Source organism: Zootermopsis nevadensis, unplaced genomic scaffold, assembly GCF_977971745.1.
Source record: "Zootermopsis nevadensis isolate Lab colony 2312 unplaced genomic scaffold, Znev_1.0 Znev_ptg000004l, whole genome shotgun sequence".
NCBI lineage: Eukaryota > Metazoa > Arthropoda > Insecta > Blattodea > Termopsidae > Zootermopsis > Zootermopsis nevadensis.
The window spans coordinates 3,945,246-3,961,943 of record NW_028259136.1 but is presented as its reverse complement, the minus strand read 5'-3'; the positions used below and the strand labels follow the sequence as shown (position 1 = coordinate 3,961,943).

General features: G+C 38.4%; 1 protein-coding gene across 4 annotated transcripts in view; it reads right to left on the bottom strand.

The window, feature by feature from the left end:
• Positions 1–16,698, bottom strand: part of LOC110833271 (agrin) — a 62,817-nt gene that overhangs the window by 32,613 nt on the left and 13,506 nt on the right. The window contains exon 3 of one of the 4 annotated variants that reach the window (XM_022071107.2): positions 15,633–15,746. The exons of 2 other annotated variants lie outside the window; for them this stretch is intronic. In XM_022071107.2, the coding sequence (XP_021926799.1) occupies positions 15,633–15,663 (31 nt within the window). In that variant the 5' untranslated portion in view covers positions 15,664–15,746. Of the gene's footprint in view, positions 1–11,825; positions 11,977–15,632; positions 15,747–16,698 lie in introns of those variants that run through there. One more of the 4 variants, XM_022071106.2, reaches the window with a different exon arrangement.

Genomic DNA, 16,698 nt, shown 5'->3' with positions numbered 1-16,698 from the left:
TTGCGAATTGGGAATAAGAGTCTGTTATTTATTAACACAAAAAAACTAATTTATTGCAGGAGACGTTAAATTATTCGAAGCAACATCTAAACACCTGCTCATTTTTACTGACAAACTTCTTAAGCAGGAATTTTTTATTCTTCCTCAGTTAACACTTCTCAGAACTTCACCTGCCTCACGTTTATGATCTAACCCGAAATGACATTAATATAGTTTCTGCTGACAGTTTCCAATTACCATCATATTCAGCTCTCAACTTTCGCCGACACAAATGGTCATCAGCACACTTCATGTCATTTTCCCATGTCTTTTGTCTTAATGACACGTGATTATCATCATCATCATCATCAATATTACCCTGTCGTGTGGTATAATCTTACATCAACTGGTTCCGATAAAATATAAGATTTACAAAAAAAAAATTCTGATTTGTGTTACTATAGCTTCTTTTTTCAGTTCGATATTTTACGTTATTATGGTTTAATTTTGAACTGTTTAAACTCTTAGAACGCTTTATTCCAGACGACAACAACTCGATGCTTTATTTCACATTAATGTTTCCAAGGGCAAAGCAAGATTCCGTTCCAACATGGACACTTTGTATTCATGTGGCTACAAGGCAAACAGGAGCATTTTCCACTTTCAGCATTAACAGTATATAGCTCTCCAGAAATGTGTGTCGTATGGAAGACGTCTTACATCTCTTGGGCTGTTATGGATAAGCTAATTCCTTCGGAAGATGCAAGTCCAAAATGTTATTATTATTTGTTACAAGTGTTACTACTCGCTGATTTTACAACACAACTTTTCCTTTCTATGGATATTTGGATCCAAAATTACGCGTGCTCTAATAAAATGCACTGTACCCGAATAAGGAGCTGAATAAGCTTTCCTATTTCCTGTGTGTTCAGATTCCTCTATAAATATCCATTCGTCGTTTCCTTCAATTAAAAAAATTATTACTGGAAAAAAAAACTACACTGGAACAATTTTAATTTCTTTTAAAATGAGTCAGAATGACCTATTACGACAATGTTAAATTTAATTTCTTCATGGCACATTATCTCAAGTATTGATAGAAATTTTATCTTGCTGAATAGGCAATCAGCACCAGCGAATTCATCTTGCTCCCACTACTAGCCGTGAAATGAGCCCACCTCAACCACCTTGAATATAACAACTAAAATATTTGCCGAAACGCTGGTTAACACCAAACATTAGACGCGGCCCTCACCCGAAAGCTGAAGTTATACATTGAACTTCAATAGCGAAAACCTATGAACATTTTCATGGTCGTCTTGTTACGTATTCCACTTTTCCACTGACACTTTTTATTATAGCAGCCAGTCTTGTAAGGTTGCAGATTCTCCTAACATCTCGTTCCTAACTAAACAAAGGCATCTAGGTAACTGAACTGTTAAAAGCCCATAGCAACTGCCTGGTTCGTCTACTGCCATGGTCCGATGACCAAAGCATACGCCTTGACCGTGGGTACTGTACACAGGGTTGTCCAAGACCAAATTTTATCATTCACATTTCATAATTAACCACAACTCTTCCTTTCTACTGACACCCCTATTTATCAGCTTTACATGATCACAAATTCATTACTTCTCATTCTACTGGCTCTGAAACTAACCAAGCGTCACTATATAACTAAAAACTAACGAACTAACAAATTAACCAACTCCATGGAGCATTCTTGAGAATCTGGTAGTACACTCATCTAGTCAAGAAATTACTCGCCTTATGGAACCACAAAGTTCTTCACAGTGTACACAAGACCCTAGATAAATCTAATTTACACCCTCGAAATTCCATTTCTTAAGAATCAGTTTTACATTGTTCTCCCATCCAAGCCGAGGTCTTCAGGGAGACCGCTAAACTTCGAGATTTTTAGCCAAAATTTTGTACGCAATTTCTCATCTTCTCATGTCCCGCCCATCTCATTCTCTTCGATTTAATCATCGCAATAATTTTTGATGAAAGGTACAAATTATGGAGCTCCTCATTACACATCATAGACAATAGATTTTTTTTCTAGTTTTCCCTCTCGTGTCCAAAAATTCTCCTCCAAATCTCTTCTCTTAACGTCAGAGACGAGGTTTTACATCTATACAAAACAAAGATTAAATTAATTTTGTGTAGGCCGTATTTCAATCTTCACGTTTCTGAGATAGCAGACGGAAAAAACAAGAGATTCTATCTAAACTGCATGGCGTCATTACATACACAAAACAAATATTAAAAAAATGTACAACATTACATGATGCATTCTGACGTACCGAATAATTGCAGGTTGTATTTATATTAGTAGCAGCACACTGAGAATAATGATAAAGCTATAATTAAACATAATGGTCCTTCTTAGTAATCCGCGTGAGGTCATTAACAGACCAAGTTCCAGGAAATCACAGAAATTTCAAGACTTAATAGAACAGACGGTAAGACAATGCACTTTCAAAAGCAGATGAAACACCATTAACTCCTCACTTCATGATTGAAAATATTTTCAGCACACAGAATTAAATAAAAACAAAAATAAGACTCAAGGCAGACGGGAAACGATACCCAAAGGCTCAAGTTTATAATAAAAAGGAAATCGATGCATGAGTTCCAAACAATGCAAAATTAATTCAGACTTTGTTCTACTTTCTTCCATTAAATGCATAAGAATATTTAATATATGTAAGAAAGATATGGAGCTGTTATACTATTGGGTAATCCAATGTTAAATAGGCGAAATAAGGTACTGAAATATTAAGAATCATTTCAACGTCCAGCTTTGTGCTCAATTCTTTAGAATCGTAATATCTTCAATATGTCAAAAACTTCTGAAGACACTACAATGTCTCACACGTCTAAAACAATTTAATAAAACACAGAATTATACTGGTTTATACACTTGATCGAATTTATCTTAAGTACCATTACGCTGTAATTATTCAAATCGTAAATTTATAGGAACTGATATGTATTTAAATAAGGAAGTCCTTTTACGACAAACAGATAATAATGTTGTTTTTAAGAGTTTAAAGTGTTTTAAGTTCGCTTCTTCTTGTGTACGCTTATGAGGAGTCTCACGACTTTTCAATAAACTTTGTATTTAGTGTATATGGCAGTGACATTTTCAATATTTTTACTATTGCAACTTCGCGTTCCGCTAGTCTATCTTCTATCCATTTTTAATGTTAGTTATAATCCGTACGTTGCAGCGGTATCCGAACGCACATTACACGGTCCAGCAAATCTGTGGCTTGCTTTTTATTCGTTAAGTGGCTTGAAATTATGAGATGTACGTACACGGAATCAAAGAGATAAAGACGAACGCTAGATGCTAACGGATGGAATCCTGAGTATATATTATTCTAAATATTATATTTGTCTTTTGTTGAAAATACGTCTGTAAAATTCGGAAAAATGTAATGTTGTATTCACGAATTAATTCCACGCTGAGTTCAGAAATAAAGTTGGACGCAATCGGCACTTCCCAGTTCCCGGGACGAACTGCTATCATTAAAGCAAGTACATTTTATAGTTTCTATGGAGCTATGCTTGACTCGTATCTGGAAAACTCTGTAGCGATTGGTGGTGAGACACCAGAAGCGGTAAGTGATAGCTCCTTTCATCTTTATCACTGAAAGCACTGCATAACTACTTTAGAAAGGTGTGGGAGTAAACAAAACTCGTCCTGATGATGGAGGAACTAGGAACATCCGAAACATCGATCAATATCTGTCAGACTACACTGCACAACAACAGAGAAGGCAGCCATGCTCGGCATTTATTGCTATTTCCACAGATATCACGTATGAGTAATGTTCTATGACTCTCTTCATCCAGATTTCGAAGAAGACGAGAGGAAAACCACGAGGTTGCGGTCAGACACCGCGCCTTTCTGCGGGGGCACTCTGCAATATGGCGTCGGCCGCCACTCAGAAACACTAAGCACGGCACAGCTAATTCGTTCCAGGGATTCAGTATCTACAAAAGACAACACATGTTCCGAAGGGATCACAGTGAGTTTCTCCTTCTCGTTAGTCGTCATATTCTTCCTGTTTTAGCCGATTCGTTTGTCTCACTACAGCTCTGTCTTCTGATACATATGACATCCAGGCGAAAGCGTTGGTCTTCTTCTGCGAAAAACGCCGTGAGGACTTGCAGGTAGATAATAAAGTTTCGGAGAAACATATTTTCATATTCAAGGTTGAGGATACAGGTAGTATATTTTTCGGGGTCTTCCCTAGTATTCGGTCTTCCTCTACATAAATGTTAGTAATGTTCCTTAAAACAGGCCACGACTGCTGTGTTCAACGTCCTCCCCACATTTTTCTTAATATTTCAACTATGTCGGTTTTGTCTTTGGTTTACGTAGCGTAATCGTTTGTTTTCCTTCTACCCGTAAGCTGTGACGTAGGCTAAATACACGGTTTGGTCCTGGCTACTGTACATATCGCCTTCTTCGTGGGGCTACAGCCCCAAGTGAGACTTCATAACGGTTTCTTCACAAGAAAATGCAGAAAACAACGCACAAATATGCATGACAAGCGCAAGATTTGAACTGCAACGTTCACGGCGGTCAAAGATCGCCTAAAGTCGTGTATGTACTGGAATCGGTATCACGCGACATCAATTTTTCATTCGTTTAACATTTTCGTAGAATGTGGCGGGGAAGAGATGCTTCGCTGTTCCGAGATTCTGCTGCGCAGTTGAGATGTACGCGGAACGCAACAGAACAAAGTCTATTACAATAAGAACCGACTTAGTAAAGCTATGGCCAAAGGGAACGATCCTATAGCGACGGTTTCCTCCGAAACGACCTAATGACCCAAATGGGTGGCACCTTCTTGGTAGTCAGGCATCATGCAACTATTTCCAGGCCGTCAGCAGCAGAACACAAGCCACTGACCGACCACTGCGGGCCATTTTCCATCCGTTGATGGTTGCAGCCAGCGATCGGCACACTAGAGCACAGGTGAGCTCAAGACGGGCTCTCAATTTCCATCCCTCGCTGATCTTCATATAATTCATGCATAAACGTACTGTTCACAAAGCAGTTTATACATCGACAATGCGTTCAAACAAAATTCATGAAATTTCCAGTTCAAATTCCAGCTCATAAATTCTATTTCTCGTGTCATTTCTCAGTTTCTTTAAGCAAATATCGGAAAGCAGGATGCCACGACCGTGCCCCCCCCCCCCCCCCAAAGACTACCATTATAATTATCCTACTATATTTCATTCACAGCTTCAGAACCTCGACAAAGTAAATCTACAGCAGAGATACTGAAGTACTTCGCCATAACTTCAGCTGTTAAATATCTTAAAATGTTTAAAATGATAGTACAGACCTAAAGATCAAAGTATGAACATAAACTAACAGGCATCTGTTCAATGTTTCCACAGATGAAGCACGCCTAATTTAGCATTCACTTGCCAGCAATTTTGCGTTGTGTACATAGAATTTGTTTCGTATGATTCTCAATATTATATTATTATATTATATATATTATATTATTTCCTAAAACAGCATTAATAATTTCATCTTTGTGATGGAGACGCACTGTTTTCTTTGATGTAGGAACAGTGATCTGTAAGTTGTATTTAGATGAACTTCGTGTTTTCAGATGGTTAACTTAAAACGCATAGACACTTCATTACAGCGAAGACTAGTGTCTTCGGCTGGAATCGAACCCTGGGCCTTTATAAACAAGGATACTAACTAACCACTGGATCAGTATAAAATCAACATTAAGTTTGAAGTAGAGAAAACTTCCGAAACGTCCTGTGTTTAAAATACGACGTATTTGAGAAACTGGACAATGCTCAAATTATAATAATGATTTAACACGTTTTTATTTGTTCATCTTCCATTTTGGGCTTTGCGTCTCGAGGTATCGAGATGCATCTGTCAGTCCGCGTCCTGGAACGACAATCTGAAGGTCCACAGATCGAACCTCGCCCGCGCGACAAAAGCCGACGGCACGTGCAGACGTAAGAAGGTCGTTGTGCTTCTGCTGTGCCGAACCGAAGATTGGTCGACAAATTGTTCGTGTGATGTAGTACAGTGCGTCGCAAAGTTCAGCGCGGTTTGCCATTTAGGTCGTCATGACTCTGACAGACGAGACAAATAAGAAGTTCTGCATAGTTCGAGGGTGGGATATTCCTTTTACTCGAGGTCCTGAACAAGTTGTTTCTTAGAACGATGAGTAACTACAGAACTTAAAAACTGTTAAAGTTACCAATTATGCTTTTCCTTCCTTATTGACAGTAATTTACAGATTATCAAAACAACTAGCACTGAATTATTAATACTTAATTCGGTCTAAATTTCATCTGACCATATATAAACCTCTTCACCTCCCAGCATCAGAACTTCAGACCTGAAGATGGAGGCAGTATGTTTCTTCGAAACGTTGATATCTACTTATAAGTATACATGGCGTCACAACCCAGAAGAACATCGTCAAGATATTCCAAGTCATTACGAAGCCCAAAGGTTTGCTGACATAACCGTCAGATTACTCTGAGGTCCAATTTAATATCCTACAATCTACACCTACATTTTCCAATTAATTTCATCCCACAAGGATTTATAACAGTCCTTTATAGTGCGCAGTACATCTATTCCTTTTGACATAATTGTAGTTTTAAAAAATGTCTGCTACAGGAAGAAACATCAGTGATTTAGCAGAGGTAAATCTTTGGAACTCGATAAGAATCATGGATTCTAATATGAATCTGTAAAAATTTAAAACCTTCGAAGCCGGCACTGTTTCATTTCGACGACGAAATGATAAACAAATCCAGAGTAAAACTGGACTAGAGATCTGCCTAATGGCCGGCCTTCATAGGTGCCTGAAAAAATTTAAGACCGACCATGCTACATCTCCGGCTAGCGAATGAGACGAGTTCAATACTCTTGGAGATGTGGTCCAGCAAAGGAACAGCAATGTAAATCACACACGTGTCGCCACAGCACTGTTTTTTCTGTTAACCTATTTACAAGCCAAGGTATATCTCAAGGGAACCCCCCCCCCCCACCACACATCTTGTGGAAAGGCCTACATTATTTATTTTCAGGCGACCACACTTGAACCCATGACCCGCATTCTCCCACTAACGAGCAACTCTGGCTTCTAGAAGCTTGACTCGGCGCCAGTTTGAATGAAAATGCCATGTTGTATTGCATTCAAAAACTCATCATGCCGTTTCTTGAGGCTAACGTTCCCCGCCTTTTTGTGCAGACGCCATTAGAAGAGGTGCGATATACTGTAGTCGATCAATTCTTATTAAATAAATTAATAAAGACACATTACTATATTTGCACAAGAATAATAACAGCGAAATGTACCATGTCAAGAACTTCTCGGACCACTGACAGACCGCGACCCACAGTTACAAAACATCGCTCTGACCAACTATGCGGATATAAACACAAACTGTTCGGATTTCTATCCGTAACGACAGTGTTATTAGGCGCAATTTACAGCGTCATGCCGCGTTCTGTGTCCTAGTTGCCTACTTGTAGCCGCCGACAGGAACACTGGGATGTTACACCAAGACTCATGACTCACGAACATGTGTCAATCGTGAAGGCCTTACCGGTAAGAGAACTAATAAAATATAAATATAATTGATTACTTTAAGAACGCAAATGCTTTGGCTACGAATTATAACTGGCGATAACTGGGCCACTGGCAAACATACAGGGATGTTAAAAGAAAAGTATCGATGTTCCGAGCCAGGTTGAAGTATATTCTAAGCATTCTTTATACAAGAGAGGAAAAGAGTACTTCAGTCTAGGGTACAAAGACTCTAAAAATGCTTTCTTATATATTCTTCATCATTAACTGTTTCTGGTGTCCACTTATTCACTTATAAAACAAACCACTAAACAGTCCAGATATTACACTGGCCCGAGTCACAAATTATTTTGTAAACAAAAGCTAATGAAATCATCACATTGACAGAGCTAGCCCCTATCGATTGGGCCCAACAGAGTAGGTTTTACCTGAAGACGGAGATAGACTCCCGTCTCCGAAACGTCGTGTCTTATTTAGTATGGGACGATGAATAATGTCCAGAAAATAGTTTGCTTCAACAACGCACCATCGACACAAACCTTAAAAATTAAATGTGTTCCGTCTGCTGTCAGAAAAATAAATTTCAATAAGCCACAAAATTCCTAATTCCTTTAGCATTATATTCGACTTTTTACACTTCGGAACCATATATTGCTAGTACATCACAGTTTTATAAGACTTCAATTGCGCACCTTGTTAACTTCAATTCTTCATACTCCAGAGATTAATTTGATGAAGATAAGATACAGACTGTGCAGAGAACAACAGCATCCAACTTGTCTGTCCCTCACGCATCTTCAGATGCAGTCAGCTGCTGTCAGGTTGTCAGACAATACGAGTAGGTAGCATAAAGGCCTGCAGAGAATCCTATCATCCACAAACACGTAGCATGTCTTTTCTCTGAAAACAATGCGACCTCAGCCTAAGTTGAATTTGAGTGATGTCTTTGGATTATAGCAGTCGGCACTGCGTCTGAAGCCATGTACAGTGTCTAAAATTTATAAAACTTCATCCATAAATTTCCTTGGAAAGTCACAGCACGCTACTGAAGGTAAATTAGTAATCTACTTCTGGGTATTCTTTTTTTACATATTCCATTATCTTATTCCAGGTAACACTTCATCTAGCATCACCATAAACTAAATCTTTACACAATGTTTCACGGACCGTTTTAAAATAAAAGGAACTACGCAGCTAATATGCAAATTGAACAGACCACAAAAACGTAACACAAACAACCAGCATTATTCGCACACACAACTCCGCCATTACAAATTCTGTCTCAACTAAAGTCATAAGACTTGCCGATATATTAGTTGCTCTGACTTGTGAGGCCGTGTGGACTTGTAGGCAGATACCAAAGTTTCGTACAAAGTTATTGCCTCCATCTTCAGGCCTGAAGTCCACAAGGAGTTAAAATACAGAAGGCCAACATCGATACATTAATCTCAAGTCTCAAGAGACTGCTGTTATATCTTCAATAATAATAATTATTCGATTGCATATCGAAAAGACAAACCGCTACATATCGGTGCGTGTTCTGTTCTTAAAGAGGTAAATACTGGTAACGGTCTCCTGGTGTTGATAATTAAGACAGAAACAGTTGGATACGAACTCGTCTCGCACGGCCGATAGCCCGAGAAGAATTAATTGCATTAAGTACCCGTTAAAACTTAAAATTTAATCTCATTATTCCCGTCCATAATTGGCGTGTTAATTGACTGCTTAGATAAATAATGGACGTCAGCGCATGAAAAATTAATATTCGAAGCTCCGTGATTATACCCTGAGCACGTAGTCAAAATACCTAGTGGTTATTAATACTCGCAGCGTATCCAAGTGACGATATTAGACATTCATTATACCAAAAACCTGTTCAGAGATGAGTAACGTTCTGCTGTGTTTTTAGACAATATATTAGACTATAATAACGTAACACCTCAAAGTGACGAAAAGAGGGAGACTTCTTTCACTGGAACATTCGTTATATGTTTATTAATTTTCAATTAAGCATAATATTAATTATCACGTACACAATTTTTATTGTGCACTGCTATTCTATAGAAATGTATAACATACATTAAGGCCAATTTTAATATGAAGAAGGCTGTCTCCATCATCAGGGCGATCGCCCTGATGATGGAGGCAGCAAGAACCTCTGAAACGTCGGTAAACTTCTACCAGACTACACGGCGCAACGTCCCAGAAGACAATAATGTTTACAAGGCTTATTTTCGGGGTAAATAAACCTACAATTTTACATCTCTCCTTATTAAATATAAAACGCTGGCTATGAATTAAATTCCCATCTTCAAAGAAACACATATAAGTAACAAAACTAGTGGCCAATGAAGTTAAAGGCAAAGAAATATGTTTATTCTGGGAAGCCAACGTAAACACCACAACGACCTACTGTGACCTAAATACCGAGTTCTTGAACTTGAAGCAAGCGATACATACACTCTACTATATTTACCACTGTATTTTAAATACACTTCCCAGTACATTAGGCATTTATTCACAAACCTAGCAGCAGAATCACAAGCCGATGAACTGTACATCAATCAAGGATTCCTTTGCACTTCTAGAATATCGACCATAAAACATATGATCTGCAAAATGACGTAGCGTTTAATAATGTGTCGCACGTACTGGAAATACTACAAAGTAACGGCATATTACACAGCTTAATCCATACTACATCTTCTTTCACTTATTCGTCAGCATTAGCTCTGTATCCTTTTACCAACAGGTTTCATTCCAAGACGTTACGCAGTATTTCATGTGTCTGTGTCACCGTAATGAACCTCTAGACCCACCAAGGGCAATGTTTACGGAATGGCTTTAATAATGAAATCATTTTCCTCTTTCAGAATCTGGAGTGCGGTTAATATTTCAATGTCGAAAATAAGAGAAGAAAGAGGCTCACCGCGGAGGCCTGGGTTCGAACCCAGGTCAGTTTATGCAGGATTAGTGGTGGACGAAGTGGCACTGGGGCAGGTTTTTCTCCGCGTACTTGGGTTTTGCCATGCCAGGATCATTCCACCGCTGATCCATATTCACTCATATATCTGAGGGTGGACAAACGGCCCATCTGACGCCCAGGTCCACAGGCACACAGATACACCCTATCGCAGCAGTAACAATAACGACGAGAAAATTAAAAAGCCAACATTTATGTCGATATAAGGCATACATATTTCTCGATGAAGTAAGGAGCTTGAGAAACTGTAATGGGTTTTAATAATCATTGGACCGAAAACAGTTAAAAGGCTAAACTGTTATGCTGTGTACATTTACTTTGATTAAGAACCAACTTTTGCGTGAGGTTCCTACGTACCGCCAAGCAAATATGAGACAGTGCCTTAAAAAATTTAAAACGGGCTCCTTCCATGTCCAATAAATTCACCATTCTGATAACCGACGCCATGTAACACGTATAACCGATAACTAATTCCACAGAGCAGAGTCTTTCTTAAGAAACTATCAGTACAGCAGAGATAGATAAGAAATGCCCGTTTTATGAAACCCGAAGGTACATTATCTTTTTCATAAAAGCCCGCCACCGGTCCCCAACCTGAGCCACATGCCTCCAATCCACACCCCAAACCCGATTTCCTTGAGTTACACTTTAATATTATCCTCCATCTACACCTAAGTCTTCAGAGTGGTCTCTTCCCCTCAGGCTCCAGAACCAAAATTTTGTACGAAATTGTCATTTCTCACAAATACGCTTCGAGATTTGATCATCCTAAGAGTATTCGCTGATGAATGCAGTTCCTCGTCATGTGAAGTATTCTCCAGCCTCTCCGTCACTCCACCCCACCTTAGGTCCAAATATTCACCTCAGTAACCTGTTCTCAAACACCATAATTTCTGTCTTTCCCTTAACATGAGACCAAGTTTCACACCCACATACTTCTTAACCGTATAAGTTGATTCACACATAATTTTACAAATGAAATAAATAATACTCTTTGTCTTTTAGACGTTTATAAACATGCCTATTACAGTAAAATTCCTTTGATCAATAAAATACAATTTACTATCTCCACTGTGCTGAATCTTTCTTCGATAATCGCTTAGCTGGTCAATAAATTTCGATATTTTTATGAAACCAAGAGGTGCATTCATGTTCGCTTTGTACTCGGAGAAAACCGAACCCGGTCCACAAGTCGACAGGCTACAACATTCGCGTGCTTTAAACAAGGCGGTACCATGACCTTGAAGGTGACTTACCGCTGAGGACACACAGGCCAAGAGCCACCAGGGCCACGTTCGTGAACTTGCACTTCATTGTCGAATGGCGAGTCCTACTTCGAGATGTGTTACCTGAGGAACGAAGCGTTTACTATGACCGCTCGCCGCTGACTAACAGCTGAACGCCGTTCCAGTTCCGTATTATATGCCAGCCTCCCTACATGCAACAACGGCGGAAGTGGACCCACCACAGCGCGAGGACGGAGCAAACACGAACATCGAAAAACATTTTTCACTCTACAGCCAAATCATGAAACCATATTCATAAATTTTACGGAACAGATATACAGAATTTTTCTAGGGAGTCGAATGGATAGGACTCCTACTTCGCATTCCAGAAGTCCCGGGTTGAAATCTCGGCCCAGATACCGGCTAATGTGATTGAGGTTTCCGTAGTTTTTTCAGTCCCTCCGGGCTCTTCCCGGAACGGAACCTTAAATTAGGTCATAACAGTTTCCTATCATGTCCTTTAAAATTCATTATTCATTAATGATCATAAGATTCGACTCTACATAGTTCGAGGTCGATAAATAAACCATGAACAAACAATTCATATAAACATTACAAATCCTCGTTGTAGTTCCAGAAAGCCTAGTGGCAAAACGATGAATAATTTAGAATTTGAAAGAAACATAACGTCCACAGCTGCTGAATTCCCTATTCATTCTTCCGCAAAGTCATTCTTTACATAAAAGGGAAATGATAAACACTTAAGACATATACAACCTGAAAGTTATGTTCATCATTGCCCACATCTGTAAATATGAAACTCAGTATCTCTGTTTATAATCACTAAAGTTAACACAGATTACAGATACAATGGTGCATGCTGACACAACAAGAAAATCAAACAAGACCTCAGTAACGTTGAGCCTCAGTTATCGTACCTGTAGCTCTCTATTCAAAATGTGTCAACATGATTTTGCTTCTAAACATTCTTTTTACAAACACACAGAAACATCAAAACCCAAAATACAGTTTCACTTGAAGTCAGTACATAATTAATTCATAGCCTGGAAATTCTTAAAGTAAACTGAACCCCGTGCATTAAAATTCGTCAAGTTCATTGCCTCCAAGCAGGATAACTACCTACACTGAACTCTTCAAATGAATGTCGTACGTTTGTTAATTTATACATGACCGTCCTTCTATAATACAACATGGTAACCAGCCTGTCGTAAGCCATGACCGAACAGATAAAATGACTGCACAATTTCACTCCACGCACCGCCCTCCTGCAATGGCGTCTTCATTCAGAAACTGATGTTTACTCAACTCATCAAGTACTTCCGTGTCAAGCCTTTGGTTTCTCGCGGCAGCGTGTATAAATATGGCTGTCTCCTGGGTTGTTGCACCGTGTGGTCTTATAGATAATAAGCGACGTTTCAGAGATGCTTACTGCCTCCATCATCAGGGCGATGAGTCGGTACAACATCCAAGCAGAGAGCCATTTTCAAGAACTTCCTCGTTTGTACAAACAATCGAAGTAAGGCTACTTCATCGTCATATGTCGTTCATTTGCGCTGCATGTCTTCCAAATGGTCTCTTCCTTCGAGATTTCCCAGTCAGAATTTTATAACATATCTTGTTTCAGATATGAATACTACATCCTACCCAATCTGATCCATTTTCATTGGATCACTGTAATAATACTGGATATAAGGCAACATTACGAGATTTCTTGTTTTATAAATGTATTAATTTCCCTGTTTATTTATCAAGAGTCCACAAACTGCAATTAGCATTTTGTTCTCAAACACCTTCAACCTCTTTTCTTCCTTTTAGCGAGTCCACTCACGTATAAAACATCACGCAAAATTATACGACACGGCGGTGAAGATACTTAATGTAGTCTAGGATGCAGTTTCTTAGTTTCGGAAGAAAATGAATGCGGTACGTCCTGCGAAAAGTTGATAACGACCTACGACTCAGAACACCACAATCTACAGGGAAAATCATAGTTCTATACATCGCAATGTTTAAATTTTTGGAGGAAAAAGACGATATTATTTCTATCCTAATCAACCGAGTATGTGGAATGGTGTGACGAGACACACAGTTTATACCTAGAGGCACTTCAGTAAATGGCACATTACATATGAGTACGACCCCAACAGAAATCTTAGCAACGGATAACAGAATGACTTACTTCTGTGGAGAAAGAAGTAAAAGTGACACCATTCCTATGCACATCACCTAGTCATTCCTAATAATTGCAGACATTTCTTACACGAGGCCTGAATGAACTACTGGTCCGGTTCCTTGGTTCTGACAGCGCGCCATTACGTTTCAGAATCTGCTGCCGACGAACACGCCGTTAATGACAGGACACCCTGCAGAAACTGGGTGAGGCAACCACTGGAATCGGCTAACTTTAAAATTTTTACTATTTTGTCTTATGATTACATTAATTCACTTTTATTTCTATGTATGTCAAAACCATCTACCAACTGGTGGAAATGTACAAATGTGGTATGCAGAGTGCAGATTTAGGAGAAATAAAAAGGAAATTATAAGGGCATAATTTAAAAAGTTCTGCCCTTTCTTTGGCAATTGGGTCACCCTTAAAACACTGTACAGAATTAACTTCAGCATAAAATAACGTCAGAAAAAAATAATAGTTAATTTATTTTATATTACTATCAATCGGTCTCTCACGACGTAGGTCACTGAACTGACATGTTATGCGTCATTTATTAAGCGTTAACAACTGAAGGAGATAATAAAACCTGCTTTCCCACAATAATAAATTTTACGAAGGACTAAATAAATTCAGGTGAACGACGGCATAGCCTGTTTATTGAGATAGCGTGCGGTTGCAGACATGATTTACCTCAAAGCGATATGTAACAACGGTATAATACAAGATGTGAAGTACAGGGCAAGCGAAAACTTAGCATCCACAATTGTTAATTAGTTGTTTTCATTGTTCTTATCCTTATGATTACAAAAATAGGCTTGGAAGCCTGTTCCGGCTTCAGACCAAGACAGCCTACACGACGTACACTATACCAACATATCTCCTTGCTCGAAGCCGGCGATTAGAAACAGATTTTGGTAATGTATGTTTTGATATTTAATTGTTCTGTTCACTTTTGTGTGTGAAGTTACTTTGTTTCTTATAGAGAATACACTATATTAAGTTCTTCTATTAACATCATTATTTATTCTATCCAAACGAATACTCCCTTTGACAGTTATAAAAAACTTCATTTCAGCAAATTTTATCCATGTATCCAATATTCTACTGTATGTTTTTGAGAAACTGCATACATAAAGTTAGATTTAAATTTTATACGAGACACATTAATGAGTCAAGCCGGACCACGATTACTCCTGCCTAGCAACTTCAAAATTCATTAAATAGTTTGGAGCCAGAATCATGAAGGTTAGCGGGTAGCAGGATGGACAAACATCTTCCATTACGCGTTCACTTTATATACCGAGTAAAAATAACGCTTAATAACGAAACATGTACAACAGCACAACAATTATTTGATAATGTGAGACTCAAAATCCAAGCCAAGGATATACTTCGTAGCCAGCTGTCATATTTTTCATAATCTAGAATAGACAGTTAAGTTCTGTGGAATGCTGGACAGACTTTTCAAGGCAATCAGGGCATGTAATTAGAGTGAAAGCCCCACAATAAATGAACTGTAAACCGGAACTCATAAAATACGACATCAACGGACGTGATTTACGAGAGCCTCTGTTTTATGTTGCATTTAATGAATCATAAATGATCGAAAGTCTTTCAGATTCTTAACAGATGTTTAAGATTACCTGTCTTACGTAGAAAATGCGGTGGAAGCATAAGACACAAGCTTCTGATGTACGATGCAAATAAACATAGCGTTACGAAGAAAAAGAGATGGAACGGCCATGTAGATGGAGAAGCTGAAAACAAATGACAGAAGAAAACACGAAATAACAAACACGGTTTGAAGACGGGATAAAGAACGCCTAAAGCGTTAAGACAAGAAGATGAGAGGTACGAATCCGGAGGACAAATATTCCGTTACTTATGAACTATTAATCCCCTACAGGAGTACCAGTGTAACTTCAGTGTTTCCGGAATAAATCACACCAGTTTCAACATAAAAATAAACAAAATTATGATTATTTAATTAGCACACAATTCATGCGTATTTTTACTGCACCTGACGTAAAATTATTTCGAACTGTCTTAGTGCTACGTCTTTCCTTATGTCAACCACTTACAAGCAACATATAAAATATATTTTTGTCTACAAGACACTTCCTTATGTATCTGAATTCAAGCTTATTTGATAGCTCTTTTTTCACACCCTATCTTATAATAAATCCGCCATGAAACAGAAGAACTGTAACGATGTTGAAATTGTTATAAAAGCAAATACTAACACATAACCTTTACATTGATTGGCCAAGAAACCTCGACATTCGAACACATACAACCAACTGTATGTCTCTTAATGTGCTAATTAATGACTCGTAAGGTGTACAGAGAAGGCTGTGTATTTCATTGGCCATTTATGTATACATTGAATAATAAGCAGCTCAGTAATGAGTATGATAATTGCGGCTACAAACACTCTCATATCACATTTAACAGCTTATTTACCAACTACCGAAACTCACCCACAGTCTCGGGGAAGTGATGGCATTCCTGTTTAATACTCATTCAAGTCCCAACAAAACAAAGCAATTCGTTGAAATAAAAAAATCTCAATTTATCCAGATTTTATAATATAGAGTGAGTCAAAATTATGTCCCGATTTAAAAAAAACTATAACCCTGAAATTAACGAAGCTGCGGATACTGAGCATTTACGTAAAAAAAAGAGTATATCGTAAGAACAAACTTGAAG